This window comes from Macaca nemestrina, chromosome 12 (genome assembly GCF_043159975.1).
Source record: "Macaca nemestrina isolate mMacNem1 chromosome 12, mMacNem.hap1, whole genome shotgun sequence".
Taxonomy (NCBI): Eukaryota; Metazoa; Chordata; class Mammalia; order Primates; family Cercopithecidae; genus Macaca; species Macaca nemestrina.
Window position 1 is genome coordinate 82,458,218 of NC_092136.1, and position 19,103 is coordinate 82,477,320.

The following is a 19,103-nucleotide window of genomic DNA, read 5'->3' on the forward strand; positions in this document are numbered from 1 at the left end:
TTTATATACTGTGTTTATGTGTATTTTCATTAAAAAAGACATGGAAGGATAGATATTAAACTGTGAGCAGTGGTTACCTTATGGTCAAGGGCAGAGAGAGGGAGTTTTCATTTTTTCTTTGTGTACTTGTATTTGAATTCTTTAAAATAAGCATGCATTACTTTTGTGGTTATAAAACATGTAAATAATAATGTTGCAGGGAGCAGTGGCTCACTCCTGTAATCCCAACACTTTGGGAGGCCAAGGTGGGAGGATTGCTTGAGCCCAGGAGTTCAAGACCAGCCTGGACAACATGCTGAAAAGCCATCTTCTATCAAAAATACAAAAAACTAGCCAGGTGTAGTGGTGCATGCCTGTGGTCCCAGCTACTTGGGAGGCTGAGGTGGGAGGATCCCTTGAGCTCCCGAGGCAGAGGTTGCGGTGACCCCAGATTGCGCCACTGCACTCTCCAGCCTGGGTGACAGAGTGAGACCCTGTCTCCAAAAAAAAAAAAAAAAAAAAAAAAAATTTATATAAGTAAACTACATATTTCTAGCAAGAATAAATAAATGTATATGCATATATAATATATAACAGGTAAATATTATTGCTGCATATTATCTACACATGCTGGATTTACACACAAAAGGGGGAAATTCTACCTGCTGACAGTGCTCGATAACTATTTAATTTTAAAGGGATTGGCTTTTAATTTTTATTTCCTTTTTTTGTTTTTTTTGAAACGCAGTCTGGCTCTGTTGCCTAGGCTGGAGGGCAGTAGCATGATCTCAACTCAGTGCAACCTCTGGGGCCCAAGTGATCCTCCCACCTCAGCTTCCCACAGTGCTGGGATTACAGGCATGAGCCACAGCACCTGGTCTATAAATTTTAAAGGAGTAACTGGGATTACAGGCATACACCACCACACCCAGCTAATTTTTTGTATTTTTGGTAGAAGACGGGGTTTCGCCATGTTGGCCAGGTTGGTCTCGAACTCCTGAGTTCAAGCGATCTGCCCTCCTGGGCCTCCCAAAGTGCTGGGATTATAGGCATGAGCCATGGCACCTGGCCTATGTCCTTTCTACTTTTGTGTTTAGTATCCACATTTCTATCTTTCTAATGATATCAAAAACTTACATAAGAAAAGTTATTGATTAGATAGAACAGAGGTTTTTAAAATTTAAATTAACAATTTAATTAATTTTTTGATAATCATTACCACTTCCAGGCTGAGAGGTTTTTTTAAAGGAGGAATTAACTCCTCCTGTAAATACTCTGAACCAAGGGAAGGGTATAGTTATTTTCCTCGAAAACAATGGAAATGCTTCATATTCTGCAGAAACACAATAATTAGTGGATTTGATTACTGAAAATAGTTCTGGGATACCACTGGCTCCTGGACAAATGTAGTACTTTTTTGCATTACTACATGAGATTATGACTGAGGTATACATTTCATGAAGGTATGGCCAAGGGGCTATGTTGTTCACCACTGCACCTAGCATAGAGATAGGAAATAACCAGGGTTTAATGTTGGTGGAAAGTAAATTAGTTGCATATTCTGACGAAAGAACTGGCAGTGAATATCCATGAGAGAATTTTTGCGCACTTATTTGTATGCAAAATTTCAGTTATCTAGTTTGTGCCCTGTCCTGAGTATTTAAAGAAAAAATATTCTTGTTACAGTATAGCACATGATTTGAAAATGATTGCTAGTCACTTGAGTTTTCCATGTCATTTGTGGGGACATAGGTTTGTTGATTTATGTGCTAAAATATATTAATTGTTTACTCTGTATATAGTCTATGAGGGATACAATAAAAGCCAAATCAGAGCTTTGCAGCCTTTCATTTTTTTTTAGAAGTTCACTTTGCTGTTAAAAGAAAGTTAAAACTGTAAAAGATAGATAGTTCTATAATGAAATTCACCTTTAAAATGAAAAGGAAATGAACAGAGGACTATTTCACCCTGGTCATTTCCCTCCAGAAAATAAAACTTTGAATGTTATTAAACTGTCTAGTATATCTAAATATCACCACTAACAATAGTGTGAAATTACTGAGATTATAAATACTTATTCAACAATATTCCTTAGCTTCAAATGAGGGAAGACCAGTTTTCCTCCCCAGGTTTTACTTTTCATTCATGTGTGATATCACCCTAAGAAAAAAATGGAAAATACATGTCAAAACTTAACTTTGCAGCACATTTTATGCAGTTCACTACGTTTCAATTATACATCAATAAAGATGCTAAAAAACTCGAACAAAAAGAAGAAACGAAAATGTTACTTTCTATGGGACAAGGTAGTTTGTTTGTTTTTTGAGAGAGAGTTTTACTCTGTCGCCCAGCCTGGAGTGCGGTGGCTCGATCTCGGCTCACTGCAATTTCTGCCTCCCTGGTTCAAGCGATCCTGCCTCATCCTCCCAAGTAGCTGGAATTACAGGCGGCCGCCACCATGCCCGGCTAAGTTTATTTTTTAAGAGCAATTTCTTCTGGGGAGCAACAAATTATCTCTCAAATGCCTAGTAGTCTACGGAAGGCAATGGAAAAGAAATTTTAGGTAATTGACACTTTTTTTTTTTTGAGACGACTCTCGCTGTCACCAGCCTGGAGTGCAGTGGCGAGATCTAGGCTCACTGACACCTCCACCTTCCGGGTTTAAGCGGTTTTCCTGCCTCTGCCTCCCGAGTAGCTGGGACTACTACTACAGGCGCATGCCACCACGCGCAGCTAATTTTTGTATTTTTAGTAGAAACGGGGTTTCACCATGTTGGCCCGGATGGTCTCGAGCTCTTGATCTCGTGATCTGCCCGCCTCGGCCTCCCAAAGTGCTGGGATTACAGGCATGAGCCACCGCGCCCAGCCCGTAATTGACACATTTTAAAAGCTTATATTTAGGTCAATATCGCTACTCAATGAAAAAATTACGTTTGGTTTGTGTTATGTCGCAGCTCCATAGCGAACTATTTATTGGAAAGCTTTGTGTGTTTTGCGAGCATCATTTCCAACCTGGGAAGAGAGCCCCACAAGTTTAAAAAAAAGTGTATGCGTGTGTGTCTTCCTACTTGCCCCAAACAGTGTATGCTAAGCAGGTTCTGAAATGCAGATTCACAGTGGAGATATTAGGGTCCGGCTGGCTGTGGCTGTTGAGAAACACTCTTCCTAGAGCTCAGAGTGGGCTCCTTAAAGAGCTCCTCCAAACCCCCAAGGAAAAAGCCTTTCACACTTAACCTCTAAATAAAAGGCATTTTCCTGGGGATTCAACTCAGGCAAGCTCGCCTAGGTATTTTTGTGGGTGTGGGAAGAGGCGTGCTGGAATAAACTCTCCAGCAGTGCTTTTCGAGGTTACGGGTAAATTCAGCACCTCCCTCTCACTTTCCAGTTCCCAGAGGGGTAACCGGCCCCGGCAGCAGGACCCTCCCAGGCTCTCGAGAGCACCTGAGACGCTAACAGAGAGGGGGTGCGGCCGCAGAAAGCCTCCGCCCCCTCCAGCCCCCACCGTCGGTAGCAGCTACGAGGCAGGCGGGAGGAAAGATGATTGACAGGCCCGCTCAGTGGCTGGGAAGCTAGAGGGAGGGACGAAGAGGGGACGGCTGAGCCTTCTTCTTAAAGTGGTTGGGTTGGGCCTCGGGAACTGCCTTCCCCAGGCCTATTGGCTTCCCTGAATGGGTTGTTATGGTAACAAATGACCGAACAGTCCCTTATGAATCGGCCAATGAGAAGGGCCGTCTTTTCCAGCGCACCTCCGAGCCGTAGATGTTGCGAAAGTCCGGGTAGAGGCCGGAGAAGAAGGCGGTGCCAGGACGTCCTGCGGAAGGACCGGGGGCGGGGCTCGTGACGTTACCGGGCCAGCCAATCACGCCTGGTTTTATCAGCGGCCCCGCCCTTTTACCGCACATTTCCCCTCCCCTAGTTCATTTCGCACGACGCAGCGGTTGGGAACACAGACATTTTCGGAGCTGGAGCCGCCACTGCCGCCGCCATTTTGTGTCTGTGGAGAAAGAAGCTTCTGTGGCGGCTGGAAGTGGACGGAGATCACCCGAGAGACGGCGGCGTTTCATACCCGAGGTTCCCCCTGTGTCGTCCCCCATCCCCCCTCCGCGGTCAGCATGTGGTGAAGCCGGAGCCGCGAGAGATCCGGGGAGAGGAAGAGGAGTCGGAAGGGAGGCGGGGTATCCAGAGCGGCTTCAGCTTCAGCTGCGGCGGACCTCGGAGGGGGGCCGCGGCGCAATGTCAGAGCAGACGCCGGCCGAGGCCGGTGCTGCGGGGGCCCGGGAGGACGCCTGTCGGGATTATCAGTCATCGCTCGAAGACCTGACCTTCAATAGCAAGCCGCACATCAATATGCTGACCATTCTAGCCGAGGAGAACCTGCCCTTCGCCAAGGAGATCGTCTCTCTCATCGAGGCCCAAACCGCCAAGGTTTTTATACACCCCGCAGCCTCCTATTCTTCTAATACTCCCTGATTTTAGTGTCAGCCTCATCCCAGGTCTCGCTTCCATCCCAAGGGGGACAGTGTTCCTTCTCTCCAACCCCCCACCCCCCTCCAACTCAGGCTCGGTCTTTGGCCCAGGCTTGGAGCATGGGCCTCTCGGGGGGAGGGAGTGGGGAGGATAAAGGGTGGAGTCCCACTTCCGCTTACCAACTCCCTTTTTAGGCCACCGCATTGTATATCCCGACACACACACGCTTTGAATAGAGCCCTTTTGGGTGGGGGAGACTTAAAGGCAGTTTGTGGTTTGGGGAAGTAAGAGTTAACATAAGCCATTTTAATCCCCTGGGAAGTGGGAGAGTGGGTCTCCCATTTTCCCCCAGCACCCTTTTTGGTAATTGTGTTCTGTGGGTTGGAAGGAGGTGAAGGGGGACCTGGGAGCGAGCTGTTGGTGGGTGGGCATAGGGATTTGGCCCCGAGTGGAGCAGCCGCCTGTTAGGAGCCCAACATGGCGCCTGAAAAGCACATGATGCGAAAGGGAAGAGAGGAGAATCCATTCCCTGCCAGCCAGGCAGCTGCTCACACCCGTCAGCCCCATTTTGGGGTGGGGGCGGCTAGATAAAACTTTTATTCTCCTATTGGAGGGTCTAATTTGTCCCAAAATAGGGGCAAGTGGGGTTGAGGGTGGGGTTTGGGTGGGGGGAGGAGATCTTATCCAACCTGTAGGTGGAGAACTGGCCCAGAGGGTAACAAGTACTTGCAGTTTCTCTGAAAAGTTCAGTCCCTCCTCCTCTTCCTTTTCTCTTTTTTTCTCCCTTCCCTGATAGCGAAGGAGTGTTTTTCTTTACCCCTTGATAGAAGTGGTCCTCTGCCACCTTATATTTCCCTGTAGTCCTCCTCTTCTGTGGATTCATATGGGAGCGATATGTCATTTAAGTAAAGTTACTGTTAAACTTAGTTACAATGAGTTTTAATAGCGTCCCAGTGCTACATTTTATTTTTCAAGCTTGTACTTACGGTTTAGTTTTTTCTAGTTGTTAGTGATTGCAATTATCAGGATGAGCCTCCTTTTAGCAGAGTGAACCCCTTTTTAAAGGCCACTTTAACAACAACCACCAATATATTGTTTAGAGACGGTTTCTGTCTAGTGTAAAACTGAGTGGTCTGACTCTAATAAATGGTTTTGAAATGTGTGACTGGTATTATAAAATTTGTGAATAAAACATATAAAATATGTATTTGTCTTTTTTATTTACCTTTGTAAGGTGTAGAATCTGTTTCCAAGACTTATTTTTATCTACGTGGTTGTGTGTTTTAAACAAAAGTCTTTAAGTGACTTGGGTTCATTCTTCTTTAGGTTCCATCCACTCTTTTGGGTAAACCTCCTCACAAGATACACGGTTTCAGGTGGTCCTTTCATACTTTAAAGAGGACGAAAAGGAAGGTTTTTTTCCTTTTTTCTTTTAAGGGCCTCAACAAGTTTATCATGCTCAGTGTGACAGCTAAAATACAAGTTTTCGTTCACTTTTTCCTGTGAATGTGTATGTAAAACAGCTATTTTTTTTTAAGTATGAGATTTAAAAAGGAAGCATTCCTCATACTCAACATGCTTTTTATTGATACCACAAACATCTTGGACATGAAAACTTAGTTTTTGCCTTGTTGAAGGCTTAACTTGACATTAAATGCCTTAAAGCACTCATGTTTTTAAGGCAAAAACATTGAGTTTTAAAATTAATTACCTCGTATCTTGGGATTTAATATTCCACAGCGCCTAATATTGAGCAGCTCAGGTTGTCACTCAAAAGAACAGTTTCCTTGCTGGTTTTTAATGGATCCAGAAGACCTTCGAGAACCGAAAACTAAATGCTGAATATAGTGACCACATAAAACTTGTGTTTGTATATCGCTACACAGTGATGAAAATAGATGGGCTATTTGCTGGTAAAAGACTGAAATTTTGGGGGCACACGTTTCCTGCTTATTTTTGTAAAGCCAGATTGAGGAAAAGATGTAAAAGGCACTTTGGGGAAACTATCTTAATCCTGGTTGGGATCGAGGGTGAGGGGAGGGATTTTCCGTTATTTGGTAGCAAACTGGCCTGGTTTTGTGTTTTGGAGGTGAATGTTTGTGTCCTTATTCTTTAGCTTCTCTGCGTTACTAAAGGATTCACACTTAATTTGACTCCTCCCAAGAGAGAGCAGTAGCAAAAAATAATACATATAAGGACTTCACTTGTACAATAAAAAATTAGCCTACTTAACAGACTGGTGTTAAAGAGAGCCTGTTTATCTTCATAAGTACCATAATGACTAAAGTGGTGTAAAACATGACATGGTAAGGTAAAGACACAGCGGTAAACCATTTGACATGTTCGTACTTAATATAGTTGACCCACATGCAGTGGGTGAACCCTTTTATTGGACAGTACTTTAAAAGAAAGTTTTCATAAAGTTATTCAAAGGTTTCCTTAGCCAACTTTTGGTCGTAAAGGTGTTATCAGAAGCAAGAGCATTTCCACACACTTGTATGGGCAGTTGGTTTTATTAAATATGGCATTGTGTACTCCAGAACTGTGAGCCTACCCTAGCTTCAGGCAGCTATGGGTAAGTGTTATCAGGGTTAAGATTCCTATACACGTGGGGTGGGTAAATGGGGATAACCTAAGTTTTTTGTTTTGTATTTAAAAAATCATGGGTACTCCTTTGGAGTCAGAGTTAAGACTATTATGGTGTGTCTTAATGCTCCTCAACAAGTCTGTGAACCTGCTGATGCTTTCTGGAAGCTTGCTGTGCCTTCTAAAAGCCAGTGGTGGGTAGGCATTGCCGTTGAACTGGGGCAACATTTCTTTACTTTGGAAAGGGCCACCTGTATATCAGCATCACCACACTGGCTCTGCACAAATTTATAACCCCTGGTTTGTGCATGTCAGAGGAAACTATCGGCGGAGAGTCCAGGCTGTGAAGAAAATCTTCAGGACAAATCCTGGTTTCCAGAGTCAAGTTCAACCTGATTTACATGATTCAGCGGCTGCTCCATCCAGTTTTTCTTGTCTGAGTAACAAACTTGCAACTTCCTGCATGTTGTTGTGCAAGTTTCAGTGTTTTGCCATTGACTTCCTAGGTGAAGTGTTTTTAATTTTTGTTCATTTGGATTATAGAGAAGTAATCCTAGTGATTTTACAGGTAACAAAAGCTTCATAGACTTGAACATATAAAATATGCCTATGGAAATTAGTTTCTACAAGAGGTCTAAAAACTGCTTTGAGTGTAGGCACACCATTGTAAATTAATATGGGTCCCAAAACTGACACTTGGATTACATAAAGTAATTTTCCCTCGCCTCCTCTTTATTTTTGTCACTTAAAACACAGGTCTTTTTACCACATGAACTTGAAATTTCATTGAATGTTAAATGAGTATATTAGGGATTACAGCTGTTGTTCATCCTGGTAATTCTGAGCTTTTGTGTGCTCAACTAAGGATTGTAAGAGTGAGAACTTGATTGAACACTTAAGTTTCATAAAGATTACTTCAAAAGTATTTAGTATCAACAAAAATAGAGGTCTGTATTGTAGGTTTAAAAACTCACTTTTAAAAGTAATTATTTGGTGGTAATTCATTATACTAAACTTCTCAGTTTCTTTTTATTCAGGCTCCTTCCTCAGAGAAGCTTCCTGTTATGTACCTTATGGATTCTATTGTGAAAAACGTTGGAAGAGAGTATCTCACTGCCTTTACTAAAAATCTAGTTGCAACATTTATTTGTGTGTTTGAAAAGGTACATATGCATTTAGAAACATTTGTGTTTTTTTAAAAAATGTGTTCCTGATTAAATAAATACTTGCTTTGTGTTGGGTTTTCTTGGGTGGTGAAATGTTTTATACTTTTGGACATTTATCGTTAGTACCATTTCAAAGAAAGAGGCTGAAGTTAATGTTTTATGTTAGATTTTTAGAACAGATTCTAGGAGTTTACATTGTCCATTTAAGAATAGATGGATTTGCTTTTAGAATTGTGCTTTTTAAAAAAATTGAGTTTGTTCATTTGAACATCTGTTTCATCACTTATAAACCAGGCAAAAAGATCTGAAATCATCAAGAGTAATTAAAATTTCATTGTTTAAATTTCTGGTGTTAGGTAGGATGTTGACTGTTCTCTGGGGGAAAAAAAGCATCATCCCTCAGTGTCTCAACCTGTGATTGGTTCCTGAAACTTCTGTGTTTTTTTGTTTTGTTTTCTGGAAATGTTTACTCTTTTGTTACATTGTTCAAGTATGTTTTAGGTGAATGTTGTTGGTATGTGTCAATGGTGGACCAGTTAATTGCTATAGGTTATTCTGGAAATACTTTTCCCTCCACCTTAGTGTTCAGAAATTAGGCTTATTTTTCATATCTAGAGATTGTAAATTTCTTCCATAACATTGTAACATATGTGGTGGTTTGGTTACAGCAGTATTATGTTGAGGAAGACAAGGGATTTGCTGAGGTAATTCTCTGCCTGTCAGGCTGTATCTTTCACATTGAGCAAAAAGGCACTTATGAGATATTTAGGTTTAAAGATTGTTTCCTAATGACAGTATTTGGTGGTAGTTATATTTTAGTAGATGAACACCTGTGTGTCAGTTGTCAGATTTGTAGAATTGGAATTGTTTTTGGAAGAACTATTATTAGATTTTACATGTTTATTAGAAAATAGTTGCTATTTGAGAAATGTTTTTAAGTTCTTAGAGAAAAGAAATAGTATGTATAGAAGAAATTTGGAAAGCTCCATATCAGATAGCATTAAAATGCTTGTTAATAGAATATTGTAGACATTTCCTGAATACTGCTAACCAGAGGCTATAGTCTTAAGGAGAAGCTTAACCAACCTCTTGGTTTCAGTTTCAGTATGTTCAAATTCACTTGGGTGTTTGGTAGCATACCTTTACTGAATCTAAGTGGGCATTAACATGACAATTGATTAAAATGACCTTATAATAAATAATTATATGAAGACTTAAAATATAGTTAAGGCTTTACTGTCTGTTGTAATGTTGAAAATGTAACTCAGTTTTCACAAGTCCTAGGTTTCTTGATGGCGAATTTTCTTTCTTTTTCTTTTTTTTTTTTTGAGATGGAGTTTTGCTCTTGTTGCCCACGCCAGAGTGCAATGGCGCCATCTCGGCTCACTGCAACCTCCGCCTTCCAGGTTCAAATGATTCTCCTGCCTCAGCCTCTGGAGTAGCTGGGATTACAGGCATGAGACATCATGCCTGGCTAATTTTGTATTTTTAGTAAAGAAGGGGTTTCACCATGTTGGTCAGGCTGGTCTTGAACTCCTGACCTCAGGTGATCCACCTGTCTCGGCCTCTCAAAGTGTTGGAATTACAGACGTGAGCCACCATGCCTGGCAATGGCAGATTTTCTAAAAATTGTTAGGCCATCACAAACGTGAACAGATAAGTTATTGAAAACTAAGGCTTATCAGTGGTTAAGATTTTGTAAATTTCAGTTGTTAAAGTGCTTTCCATACCACAGTAACTTATTCCTAGGTACCCAACCATATAGTATTGCTGAGCATTGGTTAGTGAGATAGTTTTGCCTTAATTTTAACTTTGTACTACTATGTAAATAATTTAAAACATTTAAGCCATCAGGTAATCAATTTTTCTAGTAGTTTTATATTTTTTAGTTTTATATTTTCTAGTTGTTTTATATTTTTTTCCAGAGTAAGAGTAATGTTAAGAATATTATACTAAGCTCTAAGATGTGGAAACGTTTTGTATATAGAAAGGCTCGCCTGGTTGGTTGCTTGCATGAAGGCTAGGTGAAAATGGCTTTAATTATTCTGTTTTTGAAGGAGAAATGCACCTTTAATAAATTATTACTGTTGAATATACTTACCAATGGATAGTACAGTTCTATATGTGAAGTAGAGCAGATTTATATAACTTAGATTTAATATATAAAATATTCTATAGTAACTTAACAAGCCATAGAATTGTTCTGTTGTTCTAGGTGGATGAAAATACTAGGAAAAGTTTATTTAAGTTACGTTCCACATGGGATGAAATATTCCCTTTGAAGAAACTTTATGCCCTGGATGTCAGAGTCAATTCATTAGATCCTGCTTGGCCTATTAAACCTCTACCCCCCAATGTGAATACGTCTAGCATCCATGTGAATCCTAAATTTTTAAATAAATCGGTAAGTTTTAATATGAATAGTATGTAACATGCTTTTAAGTATCACATTTTGAATTCTTTTACAGAACTTAATGCCAGAAAGCCAAAATAGAATATAGTGAATTGGTTCAATTTGAAAAAAAAAATAATATGTATATATTTGGAATTTTTATTTAGAAATGTATTCACCTTGTTTAGGTATTATGTAACATTTAATTTGGCTTTTAAATTCCTGATAAGTTTTCTGTGTGATATTTAGGAATTTGGATAAATTATTAAAGAGTTAAATTCTGTGTGATATTTAGGAATTTGGATAATTATTGAGAGTTAAACTGATAATTTTTATTTACTCCCTAGCTTCCTTTTTAGCTGATATATTTTTCTTAAACAAATTGTCTTTTCTTATAGCCCGAGGAGCCTTCAACACCTGGTACAGTGGTCAGTTCCCCTAGCATCTCCACTCCTCCAATTGTTCCTGATATACAAAAGAATCTTACACAAGAACAACTAATAAGGCAGCAGTTACTGGCAAAGCAAAAACAGTTGTTAGAACTTCAGCAGAAAAAGCTGGAGCTTGAGCTAGAGCAAGCTAAGGCACAACTGGTAAGTAAGGGAGATTGGCATTTTAAATATTTTAAACCTGTGTAACAATAGAGAAGTAATGTTTATGTTTGAATTTTATTAATGTTACTTTTATTAGTAGTGTACTCTTAACTTTTTTTTTTTACAAATCATAGTATATTTATTAGATAATACTTTTATATCTTTATTGTAAAATTCACTTGGTTAAAAACCACATAGGCCAGGTGCAGTGGATCGTGCCTGTAATCTCAACACTTTGGAAGTCCGAGGTGGGAGGATTGCTTGATTTTAGGAGTTTGAGGCCAGCCTGGACAACATAGTGAGGCCCTACCAAACAAAAAAAATTAGCCAGGTATGGTAGTGCATGCTTGTGGTCCCAGCTACTTGAGAGGCTGAGTTGGGAGGATCACTTAAGGCTGCAGTGAGATATGATTGCTTCACTGCACTCTAGCCTGAGTGACAGAGCAAGACCCTGTCTCAAGAAAACCCCCCAAAACAAAAAACTACACTATTTCCTCCAAATAGTTTTCTGTTAGATTGCCATCTTATAAATTAGCATCTTAGTTTTGTTTGATCATTACATTATGTGGACTTAATATTTCAGTCCCAAGATGGTAGGCATGTTGTGGCAAATATTTCTGCATAGTCTTTAATGTTTTATGAGCTTATACTTCATGAGCAGAAATGACAAAATTAAGGAGGCCAGGAAGATTATATATTTCTACACATGAAATGACTTTATACTAAGTTATTTTGCTTAGCATCTGAGCTTATTCGACAGTGAGGTACAGGAAGGCAGAATTTTATAAGTTCATTAATAGCACCACTTTGGGAGAAACTAAATTTTAGGACTTAGAATTTAGCTGAAATGACTCTGATTCTTGTGCAGCTGGAGTATAGTGATTTAGCAATTACTTAGGAGCAGTATGGCTCAGAATCCTGAATAATTAGAAAGAGAAACAATTTTTTTTCATTCTATTTAGAGATTATATTATAAAATCTCAAAAAATACTAGTAAGAAATAATGGGCAACTTAAATCATGGACTTTTTCTTTTCATTGTAATCTCAATTTATACATTAGACGTGTACAATTTAAATATAGTGTTGAGTAAATATATTTATTGAATAAAGCATTATATTCTTCAGTTGTTTGCAATTTCTTGACAATCTTCATGTTTTACAGTGTTGACATGAACATTTATTTTGTGTTTTAGGCAGTTTCTCTTAGTGTTCAGCAGGAAACATCCAATTTAGGTCCTGGATCTGCACCATCTAAATTACATGTTTCACAGATTCCCTCTATGGCAGTTAAAGCTCCTCATCAGGTTCCTGTGCAATCTGAGAAAAGCCGTCCAGGACCATCCTTACAAATTCAGGATGTGAAAGGAACTAACCGGGATCCTCGTCTGAACAGGATGAGCCAACATTCTCATGGAAAAGATCAAAGTCACAGGAAAGAATTTCTAATGAACACATTAAACCAGTCTGATATTAAGACAAGTAAAACTATACCCTCTGAAAAACTAAATTCATCCAAGCAAGAAAAAAGTAAATCAGGTGAAAAAATAACCAAGAAAGAACTTGAACAATTAGATTCTAAATCGAAATCGAAATCAAAATCACCATCACCTTTGAAAAACAAATTGTCTCACACAAAAGACTTGAAAAATCAAGAATCAGAAAGTATGAGGTTGTCTGATATGAACAAGAGAGACCCAAGATTAAAAAAACATCTTCAGGATAAGACTGATGGCAAAGACGATGATGTGAAAGAGAAGAGAAAAACTGCAGAAAAAAAGGATAAAGATGAGCACATGAAGTCATCTGAACACAGACTGGCTGGAAGTAGAAATAAAATCATAAATGGCATTGTACAAAAACAGGATACAATAACAGAAGAGTCAGAAAAACAGGGGACAAAACCAGGGAGATCGAGTACTAGAAAGCGATCAAGATCTCGATCACCCAAGTCTAGGTCACCAATTATACATTCCCCAAAGAGAAGAGATAGGCGGTCACCCAAGCGAAGGCAAAGAAGTATGTCTCCAACGTCGACACCTAAAGCTGGAAAGATTCGCCAATCTGGAGTTAAGCAGTCACATATGGAAGAGTTTACACCACCTTCTAGGGAAGACAGAAATGCTAAGAGAAGTACTAAACAGGATATTCGGGATCCAAGGCGAATGAAAAAGACTGAAGAGGAGCGGCCACAAGAAACTACAAATCAGCATTCTACAAAGTCAGGCACTGAACCAAAGGAGAATGTAGAAAACTGGCAAAGTTCCAAGTCTGCCAAAAGATGGAAATCTGGTTGGGAAGAAAATAAAAGGTATGATGTTAACATTTTAAGTCAAGTGTAATAGTGTATATGTGTCAAAAATAGTGTTAATTTAAAAATTGGAAAATGTTTATTGGGTGCTGTTAGTACTTTTTTCCATCTAATTCTTACATCTCTGTGGGTTAAATACTATTATTATTTCTATTTTACAGGTAAGGAAACTGAAGTTTAGAAAGGTTAACTAATCTACCTAAGGCTGCAGTCCAGGACATGCAAGAATCAGAATTCATATCTGTTTTTGCTGATTGCATATTTCATGCTCTTAATCATTTAATTAATTACTTTTTGTGGTTACATATGCCCATTTTAACCATATCCTTTTGAAAAGAATCTTTAAATATGGTCCTGAGTATTATTTTAAAAAACATTTCAAAGTAACATACTGCTTTTATGGTTTCAGCTTACAGCAGGTTGATGAACATAGTAAACCTCCTCATCTGAGGCATAGGGAGAGCTGGTCAAGCACTAAAGGAATTTTATCGCCTCGAGCCCCAAAGCAGCAACAGCATCGATTAAGTGTAGATGCCAATCTTCAGATTCCTAAAGAGTTAACTCTTGCAAGCAAAAGAGAATTACTTCAAAAGGTAGTTACTATGATTAATCCCATGTCATTATTCTCTTTTGTCTATTTTTTTGGTATTTTTTTATATTTAAAATATTTTATTTCCTTTTATCACCCCTATACAGACGAGTGAACGTTTAGCATCTGGTGAAATTACACAGGATGACTTCCTTGTTGTTGTGCATCAAATTCGACAGCTATTTCAGTATCAAGAAGGTAAACATAGATGCAATGTACGGGATAGTCCTACAGAAGAAAATAAAGGTGGATTAAAAAAGAAACCTCTCTTATCTGATGCTGAATTAACCTACTATGAACATAAAGCAAAACTGAAAAGGACACAGGTTCAGCATTCATTTCCAAGACTTGATCTCTTAGATCCTGATATTTTTGACTACCCTTTGACTGATGCCTTGTTGTCTGGAATAGAATGTGAGCCATCCAAAAGTAAACATGCAAGTAGGAATAGTGGAGCACAGTTTGACAGAAAAGAACAATTTAGTGAAAGAGCAAGACGTCTTTCTCCTATATCTGGGAGTCGTACTTATGCTGAGAATCTTTCACCCCATGAGGGCCGGAGAAGACATGACGAGCAAGTCTCTGCTAAAGGTAGAAAAAGTTAAATCAGATTATGCCTATTGAATCACACAGCAGTGAAGGGAAAATGAACAAGCTAAGTGGGGATGGATTTTTGTGACTGTTCAGAGTACCATTTTTTTTCCCATTTATTTTGTTACTTTTTTCCCTTTAAGGAAAGGGAAGGGAAGAGAGCTAATATTTCTAAGGCCAGTTGTGTGTCAGGTACTTCATTAGGTTTTTTCAATATGTAATTTGATTTAATCCTCACAACAACACAATGAAGTATATATTCTCCCCATTTTACAGAGAGGAAATAAAAGAGAGGTTAAATAACTTGCTCTCAAAATGAAATAATTAGTATGTTGATAGGATGGGAATTTTTTTGTTACTCAGGTGTGTCTGACTCTAGAGGGCATCCTCTTACCTGCTGCTTTATGCTGTCTGTCTGTTCCTGTCCCTCTAATATAGTGAGATAGTTATATCTTTGGCTAAACATTTATATGAAAAGAGAAGATTTTAAGATAACTTTAGATTTAGTGAAAATAATTTTTTTCCTTTTTAAAAGGTGTGCGAGAAGAGCAGAGATCTCCATTCAATGATCGTTTTCCACTTAAGCGACCTCGATATGAAGATTCAGATAAACCATTTGTAGATAGCCCAGCATCAAGATTCGCCGGCCTGGATACAAATCAGCGACTTACAGCTTTAGCTGAAGACAGACCATTATTTGATGGACCTAGTAGGCCATCAGTAGCAAGAGATGGCCCAACCAAGATGATTTTTGAAGGACCTAATAAATTAAGCCCTCGAATTGATGGACCTCCCACACCAGCTTCTCTTCGGTTTGATGGGTCACCAGGACAAATGGGGGGAGGAGGCCCTTTGAGATTTGAAGGACCACAAGGTCAGCTAGGAGGTGGGTGTCCTTTGAGATTTGAAGGTCCTCCAGGACCAGTGGGGACACCTCTGCGGTTTGAGGGCCCAATTGGTCAAGCAGGAGGAGGTGGTTTTCGGTTTGAAGGTTCCCCTGGTCTGAGGTTTGAGGGATCTGCAGGTGGTTTACGATTTGAGGGACCAGGGGGCCAGCCTGTGGGTGGTCTGAGGTTTGAGGGACATCGTGGTCAACCCGTGGGTGGTCTAAGGTTTGAGGGACCTCATGGTCAGCCTGTGGGTGGACTTAGATTTGATAATCCCCGAGGTCAGCCTGTAGGTGGACTTAGATTTGAGGGGGGTCATGGTCCATCAGGGGCTGCTATTAGGTTTGATGGACCTCATGGTCAGCCAGGAGGTGGAATCAGATTTGAGGGCCCTTTGCTACAGCAAGGAGTTGGAATGAGGTTTGAGGGCCCCCATGGTCAGTCAGTAGCTGGTCTGAGATTTGAGGGACAACATAACCAACTTGGTGGAAACCTTAGGTTTGAGGGTCCACATGGCCAACCAGGGGTTGGTATCAGGTTTGAAGGCCCTTTAGTCCAACAAGGAGGTGGAATGAGGTTTGAGGGTCCTTCTGTACCAGGAGGTGGCCTGAGAATTGAAGGGCCTCTGGGTCAAGGTGGTCCAAGATTTGAAGGTTGTCATGCTTTAAGGTTTGATGGGCAGCCAGGTCAGCCGTCACTCTTGCCAAGATTTGATGGATTACATGGTCAGCCAGGTCCTAGATTTGAAAGGACTCCTGGTCAGCCAGGCCCTCAGAGGTTTGATGGACCACCTGGACAGCAGGTTCAGCCCAGATTTGATGGTGTACCTCAAAGATTTGATGGTCCACAACATCAGCAGACATCAAGGTTTGATATTCCTCTTGGTCTTCAAGGCACAAGATTTGACAATCATCCTTCACAAAGGCTTGAATCAGTATCTTTCAATCAGACTGGTCCATATAATGATCCACCTGGCAATGCTTTTAATGCCCCATCTCAAGGACTACAGTTCCAAAGACATGAACAAATATTTGATTCACCTCAAGGACCAAATTTTAATGGACCACATGGCCCTGGAAACCAGAGTTTCTCTAATCCACTTAACAGAGCTTCTGGACACTATTTTGATGAAAAAAATCTTCAGAGTTCTCAATTTGGAAACTTTGGCAATATACCTGCTCCAATGACAGTAGGAAATATTCAGGCATCTCAACAGGTAAGTCTGTTATTCTAAATTTGCGTTGTATGCAGATAACCATTTTTTAATCTTTCTAGAAAGATTTTCAGGACATAGTTTATTGTATAGATTGGAAAGAAGTTTTTAATGTACTCTAAAGCCACCTGCTAAGGAAGTGGGCGTCTTTTGGGGATGAAATTTGCAGCTTAAATCCAAAATTGATTTTAGCTGTTTCAAACCCCCACCTCCAACTCTGCTTTTTTTTTGTTTTGTTTTTGCTTTAAAGCTTTTGAAATATTACACAATTGTGTTTCATAGAGGTCTGCATTGTAGAACTGTTGGGCCCTGATGTGCTTTAAAGTAGCCATGGAACTGATTGCTTGGACTGTTCTTTGACCATGAATTTCATTAACCTGAGTTAAATAAGAAGATCAAATTTTGTCCATGCTTTCACAGTCTGCAATTTTTTTCTTTGTCCTGTTTTTCTACTTTTTACCACCTTTCCAGTCACTTCAGTTAAACACAATTGTTTGATATTAATGTCAGCATAGCAAACTTAGTAGCAAATAGCCTTCCAAATACACTCTGGTTATGAAGCATGCAGTTACCTGTTGGTATTCTTTTACACTTGTTCTGTATACATTTTAAAATGCATACTGAAATAACTTTAAGGTAGCATGTTTACAATTTGTGATTAACTTGGTTGGTTTTGAATGACTACTTTTGCTTGCGTGCTGAAATTCTCCTGGGCTGAGTTTTATTTCTTTTCCAGGTGCTGAGATTTTCTTACTAGGACAGATTTATTTTATAGTAGTAAGATTGTATGGAAGAAAATACAAAATAAGAAAGATTTTAAAAGCACATTAGGAACATTATTAATAGAAAGTAGTCTTTCTATTAATCTCTAATCGTATGAAAAAACAGTTGGCCTGTCTAGATCTATTCTACTGTATACCCTTGAAAGAAATTGACACATACTCTAGAATGGTACTTAGTTTTGTTTCTACATTGCACAGAATTGGTGGGGTTTTTATTATGTGTACTCACCACCAAAAGTCCACATGTATACTGAAGAAGGATTATAAATGGACATTTATTTACATACCAGCAACATGTAGAAGTCCTGCCTCCCTCTGGACTGCAAATACTGTATTTGTCTGCCAGTGCAGTTCTTGCTCCATGGTGGTTCTATTTTTTAACATTCCCTTTGACATCTTTTACAAGACCTTTTACAGGATTACTTTGTAATGTAGCTATAACTGTACACAAAGATAATGGCCAAGCAGGATACTTACCTGCTTGGTAATTCAGATTGCTAATTAAAACAGGCTTTTGATATCTGGAAAACGGGCAAGGGTGAGGAGTTCTGGCCTCAGTTTTGCTCCTAACTACCCCTTGTGATTGTGTATAGGTCATATTGCTCTATGTCAGTTCTTCTATTTGTGAAATAAGGGAAAGCACCAGCAAGGTAAAGTGACTTGTGTAAAGTAACACAGCTAGTTACCTTATGTTTGCGTGGTATCTTACATTTTCCTTTTTGAGGGTTTACTTTGCCTCTCTAGTAGGTACCTTAAACTTTTCAAAGAAGTTTTAACCCATTCTCAGTAACTTATACCTCAGTGAAACGGGTAAGGGAAGGTTTTATTGTTCCTGTTTGTAGAAGACCTAGAAGTGAAGTGACACAGCCAAGTTACCTTTCTAAATCTTTATTTATTTATTTAGATTTACTTTTCTAAATCTAAAACTAACTAAATCTTTAGTTACCTTTCTTAATCTAAGCCAGGCCTTGTGACATCTATGAATATTTTTATGTAATTAGGATGTTCAAAGTTTTACTTGAAATGTAGAAAGTATGTTCTTAAAATTAAGGTTTTTCTTAAAGGTTCTGAGTGGTGTTGCTCAGCCAGTAGCTTTTGGTCAAGGACAACAGTTTTTACCAGTTCATCCACAAAATCCTGGATTTGTTCAGAATCCTTCAGGTATGTACTTTCTGAACTTTGTTTTTCAAAAGACAAATGATTATTGTTTTGTTGAATAGCTAACTTGGTGAATTTTAGGAAATGACAGTTTTGCAAAGGTATATTTAATTTAGAGAAATTTAATCTGACTGATATATTTTTGTTCCTTTTCTAAGTTTATTTACATTGTGGATGACCCTATTTACAGCTAGAGATGGTTAGCGGGGACTTGTAGTCCACAGAACAGAGGGAAGGAAACCTATTGGGTGGAAACTGGGAGGTGGGAAGGAAGGTATGACATCTGTGTTGAGATAGAATGAAATAAATGACAAACCTCAGAAATCTCAATTATTTGATGTTTCGAGTACGTGTTATGATCCAGTAAAAATTTATTAAGTGAATACTGAGG

At 39.3% G+C, this 19,103-nt stretch overlaps 1 protein-coding gene across 4 annotated transcripts in view; it reads left to right on the top strand.

The window, feature by feature from the left end:
* Positions 1-3,796: 3,796 nt before the first annotated feature.
* LOC105468833 (PCF11 cleavage and polyadenylation factor subunit) overlaps positions 3,797-19,103 on the top strand; it is a 29,132-nt gene continuing 13,825 nt past the window's right edge. For 2 of the 4 annotated variants that reach the window (XM_011719239.3, XM_024788816.2), the window contains exons 1-9: positions 3,904-4,404; positions 8,070-8,195; positions 10,414-10,602; positions 10,989-11,183; positions 12,378-13,492; positions 13,902-14,085; positions 14,189-14,279; positions 15,208-16,775; positions 18,619-18,715. In XM_011719239.3, the coding sequence (XP_011717541.1) occupies positions 4,213-4,404; positions 8,070-8,195; positions 10,414-10,602; positions 10,989-11,183; positions 12,378-13,492; positions 13,902-14,085; positions 14,189-14,279; positions 15,208-16,775; positions 18,619-18,715 (3,757 nt within the window). In that variant the 5' untranslated portion in view covers positions 3,904-4,212. Of the gene's footprint in view, positions 4,405-8,069; positions 8,196-10,413; positions 10,603-10,988; positions 11,184-12,377; positions 13,493-13,901; positions 14,086-14,188; positions 14,673-15,207; positions 16,776-18,618; positions 18,716-19,103 lie in introns of all 4 variants that reach the window. The other 2 variants (XM_011719238.2, XM_011719237.2) reach the window with 2 other exon arrangements.